Below are 26444 nucleotides of genomic sequence, written 5' to 3' on the forward strand. Positions count from 1 at the left end.
AGAGAGGGAGAGAAACATCAATGTATGGTTGCCTTTCATACGTCCCCTGCTGGGAACTGGCCTGCAGGGAACTGGTCTGCAACCCAGGCATGTGCCCTGACTGGGAATCGAACCGCGATTGTCTGGTTCGCAGGCCCGTGCTCAATCCACTGAGCTACACCAGCCAGGGCTGTAGGCTCTTTCTGATTGAGTTACATTCCTCCTGTTTACATACTCAGTTGCATACCTCATTTTGATGTTGTCCAAAACCTGTTGTCCAGAGTTGAGGCTGGACCATCAAGAACATTGGAGTCCAGATCCGTAGAAACTTCATCTGCTGAAAACAGTGCAACCCTTTATAATCTAGAGCCAGTGGCTCCTTGGAACCCTCTCTCCCCGAATCATGGGATTTTAGATACAGAAAATCATTCAGAGATAATCTACTGACACATTATTTTTAAAGTTCTATTTTTGCTAAAGATAACTATAAGTGTACATACAGTTGTAAGGTATAATATACACAGAGATTCTGTGTACCCTTTCCCCATCTTCTCCTGCTGGTTAATAACTTGCAAAACTACGGTACAATATCACCACCCAGAAACGGTCTGTAGTGCGGTCCAGGTAGAGACATTTCCATCAACACAAGGATCCTTCATTTTGCCTTTTTATAGTCACATCCATTTTCTTTGTACCTGCACCCCTTCTTTAAGTCCTAACAACCACTAGTCTACTCTCTATTTCTCAAGAACATCATATAAATTTAATTATACAGCATATAAAGTTTGGGATTGCCTTTTTTAAATTCAGCATGATTTCAGGTTGTTGTGTATATGAATAGTTCATTACTATTTCTTGTTGGGTAGTGTTCCATAGGATAGCATGATGCCATGATTTATTTAACCATTTGCCTACTGAAGGACACCTGAGTTGTTTTGGTATTTGGCTATGGTGAATAAATTTACCAAAAACATTTGTATATAGCTTTTTGTGTACACATAATTTTTCATTTTTCTGGGATAAATACTCAGGAGACCAATAACTTAGTTGTATGGTACTTATATGTTTAGGTTTTTTTTTTTTAACTACCAAAATGTTTTCTAGAACGGCTGTGCCATTTAATGTCTCCATTAGCAATGTATGAGTAATCCAGGTTCTCCACATCCTCACCAGCATTTGCTTTTGTCACTATTTTTTATTTTAACCATTTTGATAGGTATGTAATACTATCTTATTGTGGTTTTAGTTTGCATTTCCCTAATAGGTAATGACTTTGAACATCGTTTAGTGTGCTTATTTGCCATCTGTATCTTCATGTCTCTTGTCAATTATCTAATAGATTTTTTTTTTACTGAATTTAGAATGAGTTCTTTGTATATTCTATATACTAGCCCTTTGTTGGGTATGTGGCTTGCAAATATTTTCCCCCAGTTGGTAATTCCTCTTTATAGGCTCTTTCATAGACCAAAAGTTTAAAATTTTTTATGAAATCCAACTTTCCATTTTTTTCTATTACAGATAGTGATTTTGATTTCAAGTGTAAGAGTCTTTGGTTAGTCCTAGGTTTCAAGATTTTTTTCTACTTTTTTTCTTAAAGTTTTATGTTTCACATTTAAGTGTGCAATCTATTGTGAATTAATTTGTGTGTGTAAAGCGTGAAACTTAGTTTGAGGGTTTTGCTTTATATATTTTTTGGCTATGCATGTCCAATAGTTTCAGCACCATTTGTTGAAGAAGCTATTTTTTAATTGAATTACTTTTGCACATTTGTCAAAAATCTGTTGGGCATGTTTATGTAGATTTATTTCTTGGATTCTGGTCTATTAAATTAATCTATGTGCCAATCTGCCAAGTCTTGATTAAAGTCTCTATAATTATATAATGTTTTGAAATCAGGCAGAATTGTTGCTCCCTCTTTATCTTATTTTTCAAAATTGTTTTAGCTATTATAGTTCATTTACTTTTCCATATAAATTTTAGAATAACCTATACATATCTACAAAAAATCTTACTGAGATTTTGATAGAAATTATATTAAACCCATGTATCAAATGAAATCTCTACTATGTTGAGTTTTCTAAACCATGACCATGGCACATCTCTCCATGTATTTCCATCATTAATTTCCTTCATCAGCAATGTGTAGTTTTCAACATGAAAGCCCTGTATGTGTTTTGTTAGATTCGCATCTAAGTATTTCAATTTTAAATGACTGTAAAGGTCTTGTATTTTTACTTTGGTATTAATGTGTTCATTACTGGTATATATACATACAATTGACCTTTGTATGTTTATTTTGTATTTGTGACCATGATAAACTCACTTACAATTTTTAAGTTATTTTGTAGATTCTTTGGTGTTTTCTATGTAGAAATTGTATCATGTGCAAATAGAAAGTTTTACTTTTGTGTGCTATTTTTTTCTTTTTCTTGTTGTGCTACAACTCCCATGAGATATTGAATAAGAGCAGTGAGAACAGACATTCTTGTCTTGTTCCTGATCTTAAGGGAACATTTAGTCTTTTATCATTAATTATAATGTTACCTGTAGGTTTTTAAATATGCTCCAGGTCAAGTGGCAGTTCCCTTGCATTCCTATTTCTCTGAGAGTTTTTATCATGAAGGGGTGTGAAATTTTGTCAAAAATTGTTTCTGCATCTATTTATATAATGATGTGATTTTATTATTCTTTAGTCTGGTGGGTTTCATTGAGTTTTGAATGCTGAAGTAGCCTCATATCCCTGGAATAAATCCTGCTTGGTAACAGTGCATAATTCTTTTGACATATTGATGAGTTTTATTTGCCACTATTTCACTGGGCACTTTTCCTTCTGTATTCTTGAAGGATAGTGGTCTACAGTCTCCTCCCTTCCCCTCTCCCTGTATTGCCTCCTTCCTTCTGTTTTTTTGTTCGGTCTGTGTAGTTTGCTATAGGGTAACACCAGCTTCATACAGTGAATTGGGAAATGTTCCAACCTGTTCTATTTTCCCAAAGTGATTGAGAAGAACTAACCATTCAATTACTACAGATTTCTTTTTTTCAAAAAAGAACTTCAAAAGTAGGAATCTGATTTTTTTTAAAATTGTTATAAGGTTATCCAAATTATTTAATTCATTTAGAGTGAGTGGTGGTAGGTTGTGTCTTTCTAAGAATTGGTTCATTTAATCTAAGTTGTCAAATTTCTGTGCGTAGATATTCATAGAATTTTCTCTTTTTTGATACCTTTATTTCTAATATTAATAATCTCAATACTCTCCCTTTTTTCTCTGTTGGCCTTGCTAGAAGTTTGTCAATTGCATCAATCTTTTCAAAGAATGGGCCCTATTGTTTTTCTGTTTGTAATTTTATTTATTTCTATTCTGTATTATTCTCTTTGTTCTGCCTGCTTTGAACTTTTTTGCTCTTCTTTTTCCAGGTTCTTGACATGGGAACTTAGATAAATACATTGGGAATTTCCTCTCCCACAATAGGAATTTCATTTTCAGCAGTGCTTGAGCTGTGTTCCTTAATTTTTGATAGGCTGTGCTTTCGTTTTCATTCAATTCAAGGTATTTTAAATTTTTTCCTTGAGTCTTCCCCTTAGGCCCATGAATGATTCAGAAGCATGTTGTTTAGTTTTCAACCGTTTGCACATTTTCGTGTTATATTTCTCTTCATAATTTTCAGTTTTATTCCATTGTGGTTGGAGGACAACACGAATGATTTTAATTCTTTTAAATCTGTTGAGATTTGTTTTATAGCCCAGAATATGGTCTACCTTGGGATGTAGTCTATGAGCAATTGAAAGGAATGTGTATTCTGCTATTGCTGGGTGAAGTGTTCTATAAATACGAATTTGAACCTGTGAGTTGATGTTGTTTTTGAGTTTTTTAAAATATCTTTGCTAATTTTCCATTTGGTTGTTCAGTGAATTATTGAGATAGGGGTGTTAAAGTCTGCAACATTATATAATTGTGGATTTTTCAATTTTCCCTCTTAGTTCTATTGGTTTTTGTTTTACATATTTTCAGCTCCTTTGTTTGATGTGTATACATTTAGGATTTCCCTGTTTTCTTGGTGGATTGAATCTTTTATCATTATAATATTGCTCTATGTTTCTAGTAATTTTCTTTGTTCTAAAGTCTGTCTATCTGATATTGATACAGCCATTCTGCCTTCTTTTGACAAATGTTTGTCTAATACATCTTTTTCCACTTTAAATTTCAACCTGCCTAATAGAAAATATAGCTAATAATATTTCAATGACTATGTATGCTGCCATTTGGGTACTGGAAACTTCAGGGGGACACTTTTTGAAGTATATGATTGTCTAACCACTATGCTGCACACTTGAAATAATATCGAATATAAACTGTTATTAAAATTTTTTTAATTTCAACCCGCTTACATTGTTACATTAAAGTAAGATTTGTAGATTGCATATAGTTGGGTTGGGTCATGTTTTTAAATCCACTTAGATGGTCTTGGTCTTTAAGTCGATATGTTTAGACCATTTAAAATTCATGTAATTATTGATATGTGAAAGCATATGTCTGCCATTTTATTTTTTGTTTTGTTCCTTCTGTTGTTATTTGTCTCTCTGTTTTCTTTTTTATGTCTTCTTCTGGGTTACTTAAACAATTTTTAGAATTCCATTTTGATTTATGGATACTGTGTGTGAGTATATCTCTTTGTATTTCTTTTTAGTGGCTAAGTACTACACTGTATATGTGTAACTTGCCACACTTTACTAGTGTTCTCTCTTTATCAGACCAAGTAAAGTTAAGAATATCCACCTTTTTATCCTTTTACTCACGCTTGCTTATAATTGTCTTAAATACTCTGTATACATTTAGAACCATATGAGTATTATAATTTTAGCTTCAGCCCTCAAATGTAATTTAGACAACACAAGAGAAGTGAAGTCTGTTCACTCTTATTCCTGTTTATCATTATATCTCTGCTTCATGATATTCTGTGTTTTCTTCTTTTATTTATTTTCTCTTTAGAAAATATTTTATTTGTCACTTATTTAGTGTTGGGGTTCTGGCAACATGTTCTCTTATTTTTCTTTAATCTGAACATCTTGATTTCCCTTCATTCTTGAAGAACATGTTCACTGGACATAAGATTCTACATTGACAGGTCTTTCCTTTTAGCTCCTGAAGTATGTACTACTCCCTTCTGGCACTGATGTTTTCTGATGAAAAATCTGCAATCCTTCAAGTTGTTTTTCCCTTTATAGGTGGGCATTACTATATTTCGGTTGCTTTCAAGACTTTTTTCTTTGTCTATAGTTTTTACAAGTTTGATTTTATACATGTATTTATTTCTGTGGACTTTATTGGCTTTATTCTGCTTAGGGTTTGCTCAAGTTCTTGAATTTTCAGGTGTACATACGTCTTTGGCCAAAATTTGGAAATTTCAGCTATTGAGTATTTTTTCAGTCATGTCTTCTTTCTCTTCTCCTTCCAGGATTCCAATAATATAATTTTTTTCTCATAGTTTCACAGGCTCTGTTCAACATTTTTGACTGTTTTCTTTCTGTAATTTAGATTGAGCAATTTTTACTGTTCTGGCTTTCATTTCACTGATTCTTTCCTGTGCTTCTACTCTTTCTACTATTCAGCCCATCAACTGACTTCTAAACCAATAATTGTGATTACTCAGTTTTAAAGTTTTATTTTTGTCCTACTTTATATTTGCTATTTCTTTGTTGAAATATTTCATATTTTTATTTGTTTTAAATGTGATTTGTTAGAGCATTGATATGATGGGTGCTTTAAAATCCTTATCAGGTAATTCTTACAGCTCTTTTATCTTTATGCTGGCATCTATTGATTATGTTTTTTCATTCAGTTTAAGATCTTCTTGTGCTTGATGAGACTATAAGTTAAACCCTGGATACTTCAGGTTTTCTGTAATTAGGTAGTATTATAGGACTCTGTATTTTATTAGTTGGCCTTTGTTAACAATGTTCCAATAGAGTAAGAGTACAACACCACCTCTTACTGTTGAAAGTCCAGGTTTGACACTTGAGGAGGGGAAGGCTCTTCATTGTTGCTGGTTGAGTTGGAGTGCCAGCTTTTCAATCATACCTCTCTGACTTGGAGGATTGGGAGTGCCTCACTACTTCTGACATGGTCTCACTGATGCCTTGGGACAGGGTCTTGTTATTATTAAGTGGTAGTAAAAAGTCTTGACTCTCCACTAGGCTACCTTTGACAACAGTTGGGGATGGGGTGGGGGTGAAAGGAACTTTGTTACTGCTGATTGGGAGTGCAGGTCAGGCTCCACATGGTTTCCACTGACATCACAGGGGAAAGGGTGCTAATTGGTACTTGGTGGAGATAAAAGTCTCAGATGCCTACTTAGACTTCTCTGACATCATCCTTGCAGTGGGTTGAGGTGCCTCTTTACGATATGATAAGAAGAGCAGTCTACACTCCCCACTTACTGGTATAATTGGGGTGGAGCCACATTGTTTTGTGTGAACTTTGAACCCTTGCCTGTTCACTTGCTAGGCAGATCAGGCTGTGTGTGTGTTGTCTGCCCTTGTTTCAGGTTTGACAGGGTATTCTGCTTTGAGCCATAGATGAGGCAAAACAAACAACCCCCCCAAACAAGGGAACTCACTACTGTGTCATTGATTCCTCAGTTCCCAAGTTCCGTAGGCAATCTACCTTTCCTTCATCACATGAAGTCTTTTAATGTTTTCTTTTTCTATATAATATCTAGGAATTTTAGTTGAATTTATTGAGAAGAATAGTAAAACATATGCTTACTCCATGTTCCTAGAAGTGAAATTCTTATTTGCTTTTGAAATCAGTATTGCTTTTTGACTCTATTTAAAAATCTATTCTATTGTATAAATTTTTGAAAGCATAAAAAAGTATCAGGAAATAACTATCACCTTATTTTTGCTAAAATTTGTATATTTTCTGCAAATTTCTTTTTACATTATTGGACTCAAACTAAAACATTTTATTCATTTAATGCATTATAAATATTTCCCTATATCATTAAAACTTTATTGTAAACTTCAATTTGATGACTAAATGATGTGCCAGTTTGGGGTGGTGTGATATTTACCTAACCAACCATTCTCCTTAACTGTCTTAGCCAGACAGTTAAGTTCTTTCCAGTGTCTATGTGTATTTTACACTTGTGTGTAAAAATACCCATAGAAGTTTACCTTTTCATTTCATATTATTTTCTTAAGAGAGATTCCTAGAAATAATAATTGTATTGCCATAGTGAAAATTATAAGCTCTTTTAAGACATTTAGCAAATCTGCTAAATTGCTTTCCAGAAAGTCTGTGCTTTGCGGAAGTCTTCCACCAGCATTGTACAAGAACGCCCTTGTAACTCTCTCAGATCAGCTTTCTGCATATGTCAAAGATCTTAGCCAATTTCAGTAAAAATGTGACATTCTGTTTTAAGCTTTTTCTCCAACCTTACTCAAGATCAAAGTTCAATATAATTAAATTTTTGGAGGGCCTATTATTGTTAAGTTCTTGTACTGGATGCTAAAATGCCAAGGTCACCATAACGATGAAAAAGGTATGTTCTTTTCATCCAGGAGCCCAAAGGTTCTAGAAACAGAATTGGTTAATACAATATATACTGAAAACCTGCCATGCATCAGGTATTGTATAAGTACTTTAGAGGCAACATATTATATAATTTTCACATCAACCCTATGAGGTAGTTATCATTGTAATACTTATTTAACAGAAGAAATATTACTTGTCCAAAGGGCGAGTCTTTTTTACTGTATTGATAAGCAGTTCCCAGATGCCAGTGTGCATAACTGGGATACTGATATGGAAATGCCTTCACCCTCTGGCCATATCTTTAGAAATTTGGGGTGTAGCCCCAAAATGCTTATGTGATTCTGATGTGTGTGAGGTTGGTAGTTTCCCATTTAGGCCTAGCAGTGTAGATATTTAGTTATGGTTTGCAAATAGGGACTATATGATCACTGAGCAATAAATCTTTTTTTTTCAATAGGAAGAGAACTCAGTTGAGGGTAGAGCTGCTTTGACAGTTTCCAGTGCCTAATTTACCAACAGATAGAAAATCTCAGCTCTCTACACTTCTATTTATTTATCAATAAAGAGGTTTCCATCTGAGAAAAAAGCATAATTGCTGTAAAGATAAATAAATGGCAGTTACACTCAGGAAGGGATAGCACTCAATTATCACCTCTGGACCACACTTACCATCCTCACAACCTCTCTTGACTTGTCCCCCAGCAAACACCTTCAGGTCACCCAACTTTTCTGTCCTTGATAATAGCCAGACTATTTCAGCTGAGCAAATGTAATGAGTCTCTGCAGTGTGGATGCTGTGGAAATAGGCAAAGCTGGGATCTTGATCTCAAGGAGCTAACAGTATATTCAGAGAACAAATATTTCATTCAACTAACTCAAATACCTATAAATTCTTCGTAGAAGGCAAACTAATCTAGGGAAATGAGCTCCCCTCCTCCCTTCCTTCTTCCCTTCCTTTATTTTTCATTTATTAAGCACTCATCATATGTGAGTCCCTGTGCTAGGTATTAGATGTACAAAGAAAAGTCCTAGAGCTCAGTATCTGGTGGAGAATAGAGTTCAGTGGGCTAGTCCTCTGACAGCAGTATATGCAAGGTGCACAAGAACACAGCCAGTTCCTGGATGACTTCAGTAAAAAGTGCCAATAGAAAAGAAGTGAGATGAATGCATAGGGGTTATCAAAACCTTGATAAGGCAAAGGACATTCTAAATTAGGGAGGCGTAATGGACAAAGGTACTGAGGTGTACAGAAACAAAGCACATTTCATTTAGAGAACTGAAAGGTACCTTGGCAAAGCTGGTGCCCAGGGTATGTGTGTGATGGAGTGGGACTAGGAAAACAGAGTTGAGGCTGATATAGGAAGGGGAAGATGAGTAAACACTCATCTTGCCATGCTAAAGGGATTTAAGTGTTTTATGTATAGGACAAACAACCCTGGTGTGCCCGGACTTTCTGGGCATTAGCACTGATAACCCACATCCTAAGAAACCCCTTAGTCCTGGACAAACCAGGACAGTGGGTCACTCTATGAGGAACTGAAATTGAATATCATTTTATAAAGGTAACTCTATAGCAGTGTGGACAACCATGCAGACAAAGATGGGACTGGAAACAGTGGCCCTTTTGGTGGTGTTGTAGAGAAGTTAACAGGTTGAACTAAACAGCTAGTAGTATCAGGGATGTTCCAGAGGAGATCAGTTTGAAAAATACCAAGGAGGCACAATCAATAGACCTTGAACTAATCTGATGTTGAGAGAGGGGGAGGGGAACATTAAAAGGAATTTTTAGGTTTTTGTGTCATATAACTGGATGTGTAGTGGTGGTGGTGATTCAGAGAATGAGAAAGGTATGGTAAACTTGAGATTAATTGGGATTGAGGAGGCTTCATAAAATTTTAAATAAATAGTGCTTTTAAAAGTTATTAGGGCAGCATTTACAAAGCAAACACAACAGTAAAAATAAATTAAAAAAACTGCTGAATAAAGACATACTGCTGGATTAGATAGAATATTTCCAGGAATAGTGAAAAGTGTTAGGATGTACTAATTTTAGATGCAAGTTCACCAGATAATGACTTTGATTAGATTGAGTGAAATAACAGGAGAGAAAGATACTGTTTTGCTATACACATCGGACAAGGAAAGTCTGCCCAACTGGAGCTCCATGGATGGCCCTGGGGTGCTACAGCTGCGCTGCCCAGGTCCTTCCAGGAACATCAGACCAGTGATCCCTCCAGATTTAAACAGTCTCATCTTTTTGCCGATCTGCCTTATGCAAATATTGTCAGAATATGGGTGCCATTAAGTGAAAAAAATTGGAAGCATTGTGCTAAGAAAATTCCTTTTATTTGGCATAGAGTCAAACTTAAATTGACATAAAATTACATAACAAAAATTGTAGAATGCAAAATAAAACAAAGATTAAGTTTTTTGCTCATAAGCTTTATTTTTTAGCTTTATTGGCATGTAATTCACATATAACATTGTATGAATTTAAGGTGTACAGTGTGATGGTTTGATGTACAAATCTATGGAGAAATGATGTTCTTTATAAATAAAAAACTTCAGATTTTTTAAAAAACATTTCTCTGTGGTGTAAATGTTACTATTTAAAATTTGAAAGTAAAAACAGGTGGTGAGTGCTTGCAGCCCATGTACTAACATTGGAACAATACAGAGAAGATTAGCATGGCGCCTGCGCAAGGATGACACGCAAATTCGCAAAGCGTTCCATACTTTTGTACCAGCATGGAAACAGGCATGTGGATCAATGGAACAGAACAGAGAGCCCAGAAATAAACCCAAGTCTCTATGGTCAATTAATATTCGACAAATGGGGCAGCAACATAAAATGGAGTAAAGATAGCCTCTTCAACAAATGGTGTTGGGAGAACTGGACAGCTACATGCAAAAAAATGAAACTTGAGCACCAACTTACAACATACACCAAAATAAATTCAAGGTGGATAAAAGACTTAAATATAAGCCATGACACCATTAAAATCCTAGAGGAGAACATTGGCAGGAAAATCTCAGATATTTCACACAGCAACATTGTTACTGATATGTCCCCTAGAGTAAGGGACATAAAGGAAAGAATAAACAAATGGGATCTCATCAAAATAAAAAGCTTCTGCATGGCTAAAGAAAACAGTATTAAAATAAAAAGAGAACCAACCATACGGAAAAATGTGTTTTCCAATGATACCTCAGACAGGGTTTAATCTTCAAAATATATAAAGAACTTAAAGGACTCCACTCTAAGAAGGCAAGCAACCCAATTAAAAAGTGAGCAAAGGACTTGAACAGACACTTCTCCGAGGAGAAATACAAAGGATCCAGAGACACATGAAAAGATACTCAATATTGCTAGCTATCAGAGAAATACAAATTAGAACCACAATGAGATATCACTTTACACCAGTCAGAATGGCCATCATAATAAACAAAGCAACAAACAAGTGTTGGAGAGGATGTGGAGAAAAGGGAACCCTAGTGCAATGTTGGTGGGAATGCAGACTGGTACAACCACTGTGGAAAACAGTTTGGAATTCTCTCAGAAAACTAAAAATGGAGCTGCCTTTTGACCCACCAATTCCACTGTTAGGATTATATCCTAAGAACACTGAAACACCAATTCAAAAGAACCTATGCACCCCAATGTTCATAGCAGCACAATTTACAATAGCCAAGTGCTGGAAGCAACCCAGGTGCCCATCAGTAAATGAATGGATCCAAAAACTGTGGTACATATACACAGTGGAATTCTATGCAGCAGAAAGAAAGAAAGAGCTCCTATCCTTTGCAACAGCATAGATGGAAGTGGAAAGCATTATACTAAGTGAAATAAGCCAGTTGGTGAAAGACAAATACCATATGATCTCACCTTTAACAGGAACTTAAACAACAAAACAAACACACAAGCAAAATATAACCAAAGACACTGAAATAGAGAACAGACTGACAGGGACCAGAGGGGAGAGAGAGGGAATTTCAGGGAAAAAGGGGTAGAGTTTACAGGAAAAAATATAAAGGACACTTGGACCAAAACTAAGAGAGATGGAAATGGGAGGGAGGTGGGGAGCACTGCGGGGGGGGGGCTGGGATGGGCATAAAAGACAGAAAACTGTACTTGAACAATAATTAAAATAAAATTTAAAATAAGAAAAAAATAGGTGGTGTTTAGGTTATTTGTCACTTGTGTGACAAGATGAAATCCGTGGGGACATAACTACCAGGATATGGACTCTTACGGAATGACTGGAAGATATGGGGAAAAAGCTATATTGACAGAATCAGCAAAAGTATAATAATAATCTTATAAGAGTATGTGACACTTATTGCAAAATGTACAATATTATTATATATATTGATGCTATATATTATACACATATAAACAATTGTAGTGTATATAAGCAGATCCATTAGTGAAATCTGAATTTGATTTGGCTATTAGTTGAGATAAAAACTCACTGACCTGGAAAATGGAAGCCACTGAATGAAAAAGCAGATTGTAAAATAGCATTTATTACATGGTTTCATTTCAGTAAAAGAAAAAAATATAATGAGCAAGCTGTTGATTTTGCTGATCTCTGGGTTGTGAGAATGTAAAGTTTTGATTTGTATAAATGTGTGTGTATTACTTCTGTAATAATAAATCATAACCCCTAAGGTTATGTCATAACAATTTAGTCCAGCATTTCATGTCCTGAGTTACCTTGTTCAGGGGTAGCATCCTGAATATTTGAAAAATGTAGAAATTCTGGTCTTCCTTATGGCCCACTGTTCTCCCAGTTTTCCATTCTTAGTACCATGTTTTGCTGTGTGTAATGCCCATCGACATTTTGGGCCCGAGCTCTCAAGGAAACAATCTTTCTTTTTAATTGTTTAATTCAATTATTTATTCATTTATATTTAGATACTTGTTTATTGTGTGTTATAAAGGAATTTTTAGCATTTGTTTTTGAATATATTATGGTACATGAAATTTTATGTAACAAATAATTACAAAACACAAGAACAGATACAAGGTATTTTGGGTACTACACATGTATAATGTACATCCTTATTTTTCGATGACTGAGTGGTATTCCATTTTGTAAATGTATCATAGCTCTTTTATCCACTCATCTACTAATAAAATGATTAAGTGGCAGAGTCAGGTCTTGAATCCAAGTGTTTCATCTTTAAATGTGGCCTTTTCTCTTGCTCTGCTCTGTCTCAGGCCTGTATTCTGAGAGTGAGTTCGTGCGGTTAGCCCCCAGCTGGGATGGTAGTCTCAGATACTGACCTGTCTGTGCTCTGACTGCCTCACACATCTCACATTGCCAGCTCGGAAGATGAAAATATTGCCTGTAGAAACCAACATCTGGTTGCTGGGTGGAGTCCCTCTTGCCCAGATCCCCTTACTCTGCAATTTGAAGCTTGTGGAACCTGTTTAAGGAGAACCTGAGAACTTGTCTGGGTGGTAAATTCATTATTAGTTGAAAAGAAAGCAATCAGCAAAAGTTCAAGTACTGTTCCCCATGACACCTGCCAGTTGCCAGTATCAAAGCGCTGAAGAGAGATTGTTTCCATGAGAGGTGGGCTTCTTGGGCAGAAGGAGTTAAGTAGGAAGAACGTGGCTCTGTTACCCACCAGTGGGGTGACTCTGGGGACATTCTTAACTTCCTTGAAACTTACCTTGTTTATTTCTCATCCATGGCTAATATTACCTTCCTCATAGAATTACAAGGATTAAAGCGGAATATGGAAAAATATATATTTAGGGTGAGTGGGACACAAAAAGAAATCATTCACACAAATGGTATATTTTCATGAGCTCCAACCAAGTGGACAATTAATTATTTGTGGGGTGGGGTGTCACCATGCTTTCCGTGGGGGGGTGGGGTGGGGGGGTAGGACAGGTTGCTTTTCTGGCAGCCAAGCCATGTGGCAGTCTCCTGGGCTGAAAAAAGGAAACACTGATTAGTCAAAGGACACTGATGTCCTAAGCATGTATGTTCGTCTTGCCTCCATAACCAGACTGCTGCCCAGTCAGAATGGCCAGAGGAAGGAGCCCCTCAGCTCTGAACTTCTCCTGAGGACACCAGTTGCAGGGAAGCCACCAGAGGGCCACCCTCTGGTTGTAGAGGGGGGAAATGGAGATGTATTTTTAGGGGCTCAGCAAACTCTTTTGGCCAATGGTTAGCTGGAGTATGTATTCTAGAATCCTAAAGGGCCACCCAAAGGTGCACTATTTGGCCATATGTGACTGGTTTCATTGTTACACAATGGTACATTGACCTGTAAGACCTTAAACTGACATTTTGTCTTTAAATGCATGCCATGTTTTCAGATTTTACACCTTTACCTGAGGCTAGTTCCTCCATTTGGAGTGCCTCTTTTCTACAGACATACCACCCTGAACACACCCGCCTTGTCTGGAGTGCCTCTCTCCTACCCTCCTTCAGCAATGATTGAAATTCTAACAATCCTTTTCAAGTTCACCTCAGGTAGCAATTCTCCTGAAAAATTTTTCCTCATCATCTCAGTAGTCTATCTTCATCATTTTAATCTAATAGCATTTCCCCCCAGAAAACATATGACACAATGTTTTCTGCTCTGAATTATACTTATTTTTCAATTTATCATCTTTCCTGTCAGACCCTTGAGGGTGGGAAATTTATCTCCTCCAGTCCTATCTTACCTGGGGCCTTAGACAGAGGGAGCAATTCGAATTGAATTGAAACAAAAACACCTTGAGACTTTAAGCCGGGGATGCATCAGCTAAGGATTTTTATGGTGAGTTTCTTGGTTTTGGGACCTGACACCTGACACAGATGTCATTTCACTGTGTCCTGTAGCAACTGCATGAGGTAATGCTGTGGCAAGAAAACTGGGACTCAATGGCCAGAGAGGTGGCATTCCAAAGCCAGGAATTAAATTGAGTTAAATGCCATTTTAAGAGTCTGCCATGGGACTGGGAATGGTGGCCAGGTCACTTGACTTTTAAAGATCCCCTCAAGGCTCAGTCTTGCTACCACTCAACAGATGTCAACACTGTTCATGGAAAATGGGACACAGTGGTTCGGTTAAGTAATCATTACTGGAGAATATTTCTTTTATAAAACTAATTTTTCTTGTAAAATACTCTATTAGACTGGGAAATTAGCACTGCTCACCTGAGGCAATTGTGAAAACACCTTTTGGTCCAGAGCAGGAGCTTGGAGTCTTGATTAGTTTATCCCTTCCAGCCCAGACTCTCAGTTTGTCTCCTTTGAAGGTAAGGTTGTGAAACTCAGTCTTAAGCAACTCTTGAACTTCTGAAGACAGATTATAAGGAAGAAGAAAAAGCACTGTTCAAGAAACCTAGCCTTACAGGTTAACTTCAATGTAATGCAAATGATGAGGCTGGTGAACAGTTCCAAATGATCAAAGTCAGAGAGCTGTACCTGGGAGTTGTTTATACTTCCTTACCCTGTTTTCCCCGTGGACTGATTTAATTTTTAGAGTGTCCAAGAAAAGGACATAGTTAATAAACTTGTTGAGTTAGAAACAAGGATAGTAAAGACTTATTAATTTTTCTCTTCCCCTTCTTCCCTTCCTTCCTTCCCTCTTTCCTCTAGTAAAGTTGCTCATTTATTTATTCATTCACTCAGCAAATATTGTCCAAGTTTCAGATATATGCAGATAATGTCCTAGGTGTTGGGTAAACAGCATTGGAAGAAAGAATCTTGACTGGATCCTAAACTAATGGAACATAAAGTCTGTGGGAGACAGAAAAGAGGAACAGTTAGAAAAGTAAGCAAAAAATACTAATTGCAAATTGTGCAAATACTAAAAAGAAGTGTTTGTAAAGAGTGTATGAGGTCAGGGCTTTATAATTAAAAATAGGAGATTGGTTGAAACTTGTCTGAGAAGGAAACATTTAAAGGAGACTTAAAAGGATGAGAAGTAGCTGGCCAGGGGAATACCCTGAGGCAGGGAAGCACCCTGTGAGCTCAGGAAGTGTCTTTGTGGCTGGAGCAGAGTGAATAGAGTGAGTGACTCAGTTTGGGGAGGCAACAGGGTGTAGACCACGTGGCCAATTTTCTTTCTTTCTTAGCGCCTCAGTACCCTCAACTGCAAAATGAGTTGCTGTGACCAATGCTGACGTTAGTGATCATTTGGCATTAAATGTGAATACTTTCTTACTACAGACTCCATATCAAAATGTTCTTGTTCTTGTCTGAGTGCCGAAGATGGCATCCATACTTAGGTTAGGTGGGGAGCTGAAATGCCTACAGCAAGCTTATCATCCATGACATTATTTTGAACCAGATAATTTTTTTTTGTTGTGGAGGTTGGGGAGCAGCTGTCCTCTGCATTGTAGGACATTTAGCAGTATTATTGGCCTCTACTACCCATCACATGTCAGTGGCACCTCTAACGCAGTTGAAGGTGACCAGAAATGTCTCCTGCCATTTCCAGATGTCTCCCTGGAGGCTAAATCACCCTTGGTTACAAAACACTTGCCTGTATATAGGATGACACAGTAACTCCAATGAGCAGGCCCAGTATGAGGTAAGAAATGGAATCTGACATATAGCCTAAGTGTTGGGGAAAAACGCATGGCACAGGGCATGGGAAAAGGGAGAAGAACCCTTGCTCATTTCTTACTTGCTCTGGCCTATTACTTCTTTCTTTACTAAGGCTTCAGTGCTCACAATCAGATTGTCCATACCTTGGGTTCATGACATACTGTCAGTATTTATCCATGATGTGTTGCATTTATTTAGTTCATTAATTAGACCTCTATCACAATGTGACGATCCAACAACCCCAAAGAAAAGCTAGGACCTTCACAACACCCTACACTTGACAATGTAGCCCCTCACCTCCCTCCTGCCTTGCCCTAGTACAGGTAAGCATCATCTTGCCACATGCGTTTATTATTCCCTTGCTTTTCTTTCTATAGAGTTTTCTTTTGCCTAAGTGTATCCTAAAAATATATTCTAAGTTTTAGTTGTTTTTAACCTTATGAAAAGGTTGTCCTGCTGATGTAATTCTTCTCACGGACTTGTTTGGCTTGCTATTTATTATGTTACTAACAGTCATCCATACTGTCAGGTGTTGCTGGGGCTGATTTGTGTGCAATGCTGTTTAAGATCACACTGTGTGAACACACCTCAAGCTCCCTTTCACTGGATGGTGTTGGGTTAGTTCCTGGGTGATTTTGCACATCTCTTGGTGCTCTTGAGGTGATTCTCACAGTGCAGGAATGTGCATGCGGTGTTGTCAGAATTTCTGATTTATTTTAAATGAAAGGTAGAAGTCAGAATTTTTATATGAAAATAATTGAGGACCAATTTAAAGTTTTAGGAACTACTTAGCAGGTCATCAGTAAAACTGTGCAGGTCATAAATTTTAAGCCTCTAATTTAAGATTTATGAATTACATCATTCAGGTTAAAAATCCCCCATCTTCTGGATTTAGAAGTCAAGTTAATTTACAGGACATTTACAAAATTGTTCTTCAGCAAGAAAGTGTGTGAAACAAAAAACTACTGAGGCAGAAATTTGACTGGGGCTTGGAGTTGGGATAAACAATGAGGTGAGTTAGCATGATTTGTTGCAGTGCATGGAAATTATTAGTAAAACTTTTTCCTCACATCCAAAATGAGGGTACAGATATTATCTTCAGGGAGGTAAACTTTAAAAAATAAATTATTCAAACTTTCAAATATTTAAGGAAGCCAGTAGAGACATGCAAAATTGTCTTAAAGAGACTAAATGACTCCCAGACCACCAACAAGATTTGTGTTTATAATTTGATGGAATGAATTAATATGTTTAAAGAAGGCATGTTACTCAGGGTAGAAGATGGTCTGATATGACTCCAGAACCCATTTAATCTTTAAAAAAAAGATCTTGTTTATTTTTTAGAGAGAGGGAAAGGGAGGGAGGAAAAAGGGATAGAAACATCAATTGGCTGCCTCCCTCATGCCCCCAACCTAGGACCCAGCCTATAACCCAGGCATATGCTCTGACTGGGAATCAAACCTGCAATAGTTTGGTTCATGGGCTGGTGCTCAACCCACTGAGCCACACCAGCCAGGGTTCCAGAATCCATTGTAAGCACTATGCTTCCTTAAAGCTCTATGGCAGAACAGTAACGACTATGGCAATGTTGCCATTAGAGAGAAAACAAACTCTTAATCCCTATCCATAGATTTATCTGGTTGTTGGGTAGTTATACACAGGCATCTCACTTTCTCATTACACTCCATCTCTGAGACCTGGTTAACTTGAGTCTTCCCTGCCCAGCAGCCATGAGAGGAGAAGGCTGAGAGCCACTCTCAGGACTTGTTGAGCCCCAGGTGATGACATCACTCTTTAAGGATCCTTGGAATCAGCACGGGCCTGCTCTTATTGTCACCCTCACCTGTACCTGCATTTCCATGAGCCTCTGCCTTCATACTTCTACATTCACTACGTGTTTGGTTAGTGGCAGGCCCTAAGTTAAGTACAGAATCTAAACCCTGAAGGGTCTGCCTTGGTTCAGCCTTAGGAGCCCTCTGGGAAGGGTTTTTTCTAGACTCCAGGAACCTCCTGGATCTCTGTGGAGTTTATGTGTCCTCGTCTCTGTGTATTTCTCTGGGGAGAAAGTCTATAGATTTTTCAGGGGTTCTGCTGGATTTGGAAAGTGTTTGGTAACAAACTTTAAACCACTGTGTTGGGCAGCACAATTTGACTTACTGATTATAGGGCCTCTGTAAGGAGAAGGCCTGTACACCTGGAAGCTAAAGTTTAAGCCCTTCAAGGAGACAAAAGATCTAGATGCCCAGGGACAGAGGGAGGAGGAGGGTCTGTGGGTGGGAAGGGGATAAAGAAAGGGGCACTGTGCTGTTTCATAAAGTGTGTAGACTGCCACGAATGTGATGTTCTCTTAACATTTTTCCAATGTTCTATTTTTGGCTGAGTGATTCCTTTTTTGTGGGAGGTAAGGGTGGGTGGAGTGCAGAGTAGCTGGGATAGTTTCCTCAAGCATTTTCAGGGACATGGAAGGCACTCCATAAGGTAGGATGTAAATTGCTACAGGGTTATACAAAAATAGCACCATGCTCATTTGTGCAGTTTTAAACCCAGTACCTATTAATGGTCTTTGCAACTCACTTTAAGTTAGTACAGTTCAATTTATTTCAACAAACAGTAATTGAAAATTCCTTATCCACATTATTGCAGCTTCTCTACTGAAAATTTGGCAGTGGATTATGGGTCGTGAGCTACTAACGGGGGTTGTGGAGCCCACTCGACTGAGAGCAGGCAGGCTTTTAAACTAATGCTCTGGTATAACCAGGGGAGTATTCAACTGGCTTGCCTGAAGCACTTCTGATCTACCCCTGGTGTTCCTGTGTTATTAATAGGACCTCATGTAGACGACAATTTTTATAGTCACCTCTCTATACAATGCTTTTATTTCTCTAACCTTATCTAATCTTATCTATTTATGTGTCTCTCTTCCCATTAAACCACGGAGCTTCTTGAGGCTAGAGATGGGTCTCCTTCATCTCTGGGTCTAACATGTGCCCACTATGTGAGGGACACTTAAAAACATTTGTGACATTGAACTGAAATTCTAGATAGAATGAAAAAGCCATAGAGTAGAAATGGCCAGCTCACATTATCTTCCATGTGCTGCAAAAATCTAGACTGGAAGCTCAGTTTTGAGTTAAAGATGAGCTAGCTGTATGCCTCAGGAAACTTATTTAATCTCTTTTTAAAAAACAAAATGTGCCCTCGACTCCCCAGACCCATCCTGCGTTTCTCTCCCTCTCTCCTTCCCTTCCCCTCTAAAGATAAATAAATAAAATCTTAAAAAAAAAACAAAACCAAAATGTGTACAGTGATTTCAAGTGCTCGATTAATGTTAGCTGCTATCATTGTCACCAAATAGTTCCTAATAATAATCATTGCATATAATAACTTTACACTTCAGTTTCTCTTAGCTGAAAAATGAGGATAATAAATCCTGCTTGCTTAAATTTGTCAATGAATGTGAAGACACTTTGGAAACTGCAGAGGGTTCTCATTGCATAGTCTGGAAAAGAATGCATGGTAGAACACAGGGAGGTTTGTTCTACAGAACTGGCGTGACTCAGGCAGATTAGATGGAACTCAATGGCAATATAGGGAAGCTATTAAATACAATATTTTAAAAAGATGATAAAATGGCTCAGCTGGATAGAAGTCGGTCTTTTTAAAAATGTCATAACATTAAGTGTACAAGGGAAAAGATAACAGATGATCCCAGGACAGGTATGGGATTTAGGAGGGGGACCCTGCATAAGTGGGATCTCAAGGCATTGCTTCAGGTACAATGAGGGAATGGAGCCATTCCAGTCTTGACATCTGGGGAGCAACATTGAGCTTGGGACGGAAGAGTTTTTATGGCAGGAAAGACATTTCATTTTGCAGACTCAGTCAAGAGCTTGTATTTGTGAACTATTGTGAACATTTATTCAAGGCATACCGCATGTGGACAATACCCATGAAAGCCATTCAGCACCTGCATGTGCGGCTAACGAGAGGGAAGAGCCTAATAATTACCATGCAAGCAGCTTCGGCCAGGGATCACGGAACCTTTTCTAATAATGTAATCTTTATCAAGGGACATCGAGAAGCTGGTGGATTTAAAGTTGCATATTCTGGCTCCCTATTATCCTAGCGGGTGATTCTAACAAAAGCAGAACTATTGACACTTAGATCTCTTAGATCTAAGTACGAATAAACAAAGAGGTAGAATTTCAGACCTAGGTTTGGGGAGATTGTAAAATAGAGGTAAACAGGAGCAACTGCAGCAGAGTAAATGCTTACATAGCATTTACACCTATTAACTAATTTAAGCTTGATAACAATCCTGTGAGGTGGTACTAGCACCACCCCCTTTTTTATGGATGACAATCTGAGGAATAAAGAGGTTAAATAACTTCCTCAACATTTGATCCAGCAAGCATTGGAGCTAGGCTTTTAATCCAAAGTGTCTTGATCCAGAGAGTGTGCTTTTCACCAGGACTCTCTACTTCCTGATTTGAGCCGTTCTGACCAGTATAGAGTGTACTACGGCTTTGTGTGATGTAGCTGTGAAATTGAGGCCATGTAAAATTCAGGGGCGGTTTCCTATTCTGTCTCAGGCTTGACTTGGAAGCAAGAAGTTTGTCCAAATTATACATTTTTTAGCAGTAGACTCTTATCTTGTTCATATCTGTGTCCTCCAGGGCTTCGTATCCCCTAACAGCACATAGCAGGTGCTCAATAGGCATCAGTTGAAATAAATCAAGTAGTCTCTATGACTTTTACCTTTGCTGTAAAATTCTTTTTGTTATTGAACAAGAGAGGAGGATGTGAATTCATAGCTCTACCCAAGGCCCCCAAAGGAAGGTTGGAATTTGGTTGTTCATCCTCCTGCAGTTAACTTTAACCGAATCCTAACTCCAAACTCAAGGCCTGGCTCAAAGTCCCTCTCTGTAAGAGGCTGTTGGTCCTAGCCAAGGGAATCACTTATTGCTGGGGTCACTTAATGCTCCTGGCACATGTCTCATGGTCATGTCTGTGAAGGCTGTGGATCATGCTTAAGACTTGGAGGCCGACAAACCTGAGTTTGAATACTGGTACCCAAACTTATCTGTGTGGCCTTGAAGGAGTCATTCCATTAAGCCTTTGTGAGCTTAGCATCATCATTTATGAAATGGGGGTGATGTCCTATGCAGGGGTGATTGTGAGATTCCAACAAGACAACAGAGTACCTAGCATAGTGCTTGGCATGAGGTAGCCGGGTGCTCAAACTGTAGAAACTGAATGTCCCAGTTAGATTGCAACTTCTTGGAGGCTGGGGATCATGTCTTAAGACTGTCAGGGATTCTTTTTCACTCTCTCACCTCATTCTGTCCTCCCCTCATCCTGCTTAACTTCTACTCCTTGTTCTCAGTTTCATCGCCAAAATCCCAATTTGTTGTTGCTTATTGTGCTTACCCAGTAATTGGAGTCATTTTGGTTCTGCCCCAGGAGGTATTTGGATACCAGACCCACAGCTGCCGGAAAACCCTCTGCCTTGCTGGATCCATCCTCTCATTTGGGATCCTTCCCTTGGTGTTTTACTGGAGACCCGCTTGGCACGTGTGGGCAAACTGTGTTCCATGTTCCTTGCAAGAAGCAGACGTCGTGTTGCTGAGGACAACAGTAAGTGTGTACTTGGTTTTGTACCTACTGGCTCTTTCTTTCAGAGCTCGTGTTATGGGATGGTTGTGGAGAGACGTACGCAAAGCGGGAGGCAGAATCCAGCCCCAGATTCCATCACAGCCTTGCCTTTGCTTATTTACTAAGAACTCAGTAATTCATGTACTACGGGATGCCACACAGTATTTCTTTTAAACTTGTGAGTTGTATGAATATTAGAGCAGAGAATAACCATGTTAATAACTAAAAGTAATAGGTAGTAGGGAGTAGTTAAGTCAGGCTATAGGCTACAGAATTTATTTTGATTCTTCCTCCTGTATGCCGACATATTAATGCCCACTCCAGCCCCTACTCCACTGGAGGAACTCTGGAGGGAAGGAGGAGAGGAGTAGGTACGAGATGGGGAGCACTCCTCTGAGGAGGATGTTATCCTCCCCTGCTTATTTGAGAGAGCCACAGTTATTGATAGGAGTATGTTGCATCCTGCAGGTACACTAGTATAAGCGATGCAGTCATCTGATCCTCGAGGTCATGGCCTTTCTTTGCCAACACAAGGTTCTAGCATTAAGTGAGTTTGCATCCATAATACTTCCTAGCACTCACTACACGTAGGCAATATGCACAGTTTCTGCTGGATTGTCGGCTCCACAAGAAAGGGATATTTTCTAACTCCACTTTGGAGGGATTCCATAAAGAGTTGGTGGCTGAAGGCTGAAGTGGTGGCTGAAGACTGAAGTGGACATTTATATTGATGGGCATCAAAGGATTGTCTCAGGAAGGATGCTACCTGGGTGTTTTTAATAATGCATCAGCCCAAATGGCTCAGAATGATAACCAGATTCTTGATAAATCAACCTCTGCTGAGCTGTTAGCTTCTTTTTGTATCAACTTTTGTATCAACTTTTCTTTGATAGTCTTTCTTTTTGTATCAACTTTTCTAGTGAACATTCTATTTAATGCAACAAGAGGAGAAGATAGCAACAGATCTTATAACTGGCCAAAAAAACCTTCATATTTCAATCTAACAGAGTTGAGGCTACACCTCAATGAAATTGGCAGTTGGATCAAGTTTATCTTTGTTGATTTACTCCACTGGTGTCAACCCAACCCCTTGTTTCTGGATCCTGGTTGCTTAGCTGACACATGAACCATAATATAAGTGATAGCTGAGGCACCCCCTCCCAAGTTCAACTGTATTCTAACTAAGATTTTTGGAAAATAAACTTCAAGACTTTAAGAAGTTAAGATTACTGTGGAGTAAGAACAAATCATATTGCTGATGTCAGGCTGGGAGGCTTATTCCACCACAGTCTGAAACCATAATTTTCATGAAGAACCACAGAATATACATAAGAGAAGAGTGCCTGGTATTAACCAAGGAAGATTTCATCATTTGACCAGTGGGGGAATGGGGCCTGGAGAGGGGATACAATTTACTGTGTTCCTAGGACAGTGAGGAGCCCCATTAGGACTAAGTCCCATGTACCCTAACTCCCAGTGTAGGGCTGTTCCTATGCAACTGTACTTAGGCCAGTGGTTACCAAACTTCAACCAGCATTGGAACCATCTGGAGAACTTATTAACTGCCCTCCCCACACCCCTGAATTTCTAATTCATTAGATTTGGTTTGGAGGCCATGCATTTGCATTTTTCACGAGTTCTCCCTTGGTGCAGATGCTTCTGATAAGGCTGTACTCTGAGAGATACTGCTGTGGGTAGTTACCATTTCTGCTTACAAGTTCACTTGATCCTTGAGAGAGGAATAGAAGTTTGGAAGTTTGCTTTATGATTCAGATTTAGCAAAATGTTGTAAGCAGTTTTTTTTGTTTGTTTTTTTGTTTTTTTGTACAGAGCCCAAGTTTCTCCCTGGAGCAGGAATAGAGAGAGGTTTACTTTCTATAGCTCCAAGTTGAGACATAAGGACATATGGAAGACCACATATTTGGAATTATTTTATATCAACCACCTCCATGTGAACTTAAGGACCTATAGGATCCTTATTTTCTGGCATAAAAGGAGGATGTGGAAAAGTACTTATATCTAATACATAAGTACTTCTATTTCCCAGCAGTAGTTCTCAGTGGGCGATGCTTTTGCCGTAGCAGGAACAACCTCAGACACAGGAAAGCTTTCTGCCTTTCAGAGAACATCTCCAGACTCTTCAGATCTGAGAATGTCTGATTGGCTGAGCTATATATGCTCTCTGAGGCTGCTGACAGAGCCAAGACATAGGTAGGAATAAGAGGAAATGAGCAGGAAGTGGCAAGAGAAGCAAGAAAAATGAAAGAAATGGTGAGGAAGTTGGTAAAAGAAAAAGAAAGAGGTTGAAGAGAGAAAGTTCTAGCAAGAGTAAAAGAAATAAGGATGTGTCAATTAACAGGAAGTGAGTACATTTGCGGATTTGGGGGGCAAAAGTTTTGGAGTCTATTCCTAGCACCTTAGGTGTGTTACACCTTAGATGTGTTACCTAACCTGAAGGCAGGAAATGGGACTGGTAAAGGTATCGTTCTTTTGGGGGGCTGGTGTGAAGATGAAGTGAGATTATGTATGCAAAATCCATTCACAAACTATGAAATTCATTATTGAAGATCATTTTAGGTATGTGTGTGTGTGTGTGTGTGTGTGTGTGTGTGTGTAGTATTGTTCAAGCAACTCCCTGAGCTTGCTATAACAGAGAGCTTGCTGTAGACTAGGCTCTGCTCACTGGATGCTCTGTCGTCCTCTAATTAGTTGGCAGGACTCGCATTCCCTTCTAGAACAGGAGACATGGGGAGGGTTTCCTGTGTCCAGGAAACCCCAACACACATGGATACTAAATCAAGTTGCCTCTCCTAGTTGTATGTTGTCCACTTTACAACTGGACATATACTAGAAAGATTTAAGAAGTCACTGATGCCTCAGGAAGCTGCACTCCCTTCTCCTGACTCTTTCTTTGTCTCTTCGACCATCTATTAAGCTCCTCCCTCTACCATTTCACGGCTCTTCTCAACTAACCTGAACAGTTGAAACCAGATTCAATCTTACCTTTTTCATCTTGATTTCTGCTTTAATTTTAATTACCTTCTCCTGTGCATCATTTCAAAAGGATTTGCTATGCCAGAGACTCTCTAAATAAATGAGGTTCCAAATTAGTTGTTATGTAATTAGACAAAAATTCAGTTATTACTGAACCTTAGATAAAAATAAGCTTTGAGCACCAATAGTTTAAAAGTCTGCTGCTGTGTCATTTGCATTTAAATAACACCTTAAAAAGATTTAACTTGAATTATATTACAATAGCTGGACTGTAAAAACTTTTTGTTAAGGAGAACGAGATGACTCGAAAATATGTTGTATGTCTGTTTTTTATGTTATTAAAAAATCAGTCCTTGGTATTTATCATCAATCTCACACTGGTAAGATTAAAGATCATTATCGCTGACACTGATTAGGTGGTAATTTCTTAACATTTAGAAAAAAAGGCCATGATGCACTGACTGAAAATCTTTAGTACCTAGTTTATTTTCAGTTTCCCTTGTCATAATGAGTGCCTTTATAAGCAAGATTTTTCCAAAAGGTAAGAGCAATTACACTTTTATAATTTTAAAAGTAGCATGTTATTCATCGTTCATATAATTTAAAATTTTAATCAATATCTGTAGCGATGCTACATTTCAGTTCAAATAACATGATATATATTCCCTGGCATTTTGAATTCAGATGCTCCTGATGACTGCCATAGTTTTCATCTTTGTTATAATTATACACACAAGTTTTCCTTGACCATTATTGTATGCCACATGTTGTCAAAGATCCATGTTGTACAGAGGAGGACTTAGTGCTGACTGGTTATTAGGCCTGACAAAGATATTTCATTTCAATGTTTTAATAATTGGATCATTTCCCCTTCATTTTCACCTAAAGATGTCACTGCTTAGGGGCCTTTTTTTTTTTTTTTTTTTTTGCAAACTCAAAAATTCTGCAAATAGCCATGCAATGTGGTCTAAATTCTGTGAGACCACTGGGTTACTCATCAGCTAAAAACATACGTGTTCATGTCACCTGGAACCTTTACCTCTCACCTCTCTCCTCCTCCACAACCTGGTTTCTCCAAGCCCATGCTTCCCACATCAACACCATTTTCTATGTTTTGTCTATGCTCGCACTTATAAAATTTCATCTGCTACTCCCTATCTCCTTTATTCATTCATTCATCACTGGTACATTATTTTTTAATTCACTCAATAAATATTTGTTGAGCTCCAATCATGATCCAGATATTGTTATAAGCATTAAGAATATAGCTATATTGTTATAAGCATTAAGAATATAGCTGGTCAAGATGGTGGCTTAGGTAAACATGGCTCACCTCCTAGCACAACCACCTCAAAATAACAACTAAAATAGAGAACAACCATCACTCAGGACTGTCAGAAATTAAGTAGAATGGATGTCTGACAACTAGGGATTTAAAGAAACTACATCCATCCAGACTGGCATGAGGAGCTGAGATGTAGAATGGACTGGTTCGATGCCCACATGTGGTGGATAAAAATTCAGGAGGGATATCTCAGGAGCAAGGAGTCCCGGCCCTACATTAGGCTCCTCAGCCCAAGGTTCAGTGCCAAGAAAATTAAGTCCTTATGGCTACGAAAACCAATGGAGATTGAGTCACTGGAAGAAACTTCTGGAATTCCAAGCAGTTTCCCTTAGAGACCCTACAAATGGACTTACTCAGACTCACTAGCTCTGAATT

General features: G+C 38.2%; 1 protein-coding gene, 1 long non-coding RNA gene and 1 pseudogene across 3 annotated transcripts in view; 2 read left to right on the forward strand and 1 right to left on the reverse strand.

The window, feature by feature from the left end:
- Window positions 1-26444, forward strand: part of ATP13A4 (ATPase 13A4) — a 239599-nt gene that overhangs the window by 13738 nt on the left and 199417 nt on the right. For both annotated transcript variants that reach the window (XM_053667251.1, XM_037131634.2), the window contains exon 2: window positions 21539-21712. In XM_053667251.1, the coding sequence (XP_053523226.1) occupies window positions 21539-21712 (174 nt within the window). The remainder of the gene's footprint in view (window positions 1-21538; window positions 21713-26444) is intronic.
- Window positions 10154-10254, forward strand: LOC119039024 (uncharacterized; annotated as a pseudogene).
- LOC119038997 (uncharacterized) overlaps window positions 14723-26444 on the reverse strand; it is a 47936-nt gene continuing 36214 nt past the window's right edge. The window contains exon 3 of the long non-coding RNA XR_008392050.1: window positions 14723-14818. This is a non-coding gene — a long non-coding RNA (uncharacterized LOC119038997). The remainder of the gene's footprint in view (window positions 14819-26444) is intronic.

The sequence above is a fragment of the Artibeus jamaicensis genome, unplaced genomic scaffold (genome assembly GCF_021234435.1).
Source record: "Artibeus jamaicensis isolate MK-2021 breed Jamaican fruit bat unplaced genomic scaffold, CSHL_Jam_final contig_466, whole genome shotgun sequence".
NCBI classification, from domain to species: Eukaryota; Metazoa; Chordata; class Mammalia; order Chiroptera; family Phyllostomidae; genus Artibeus; species Artibeus jamaicensis.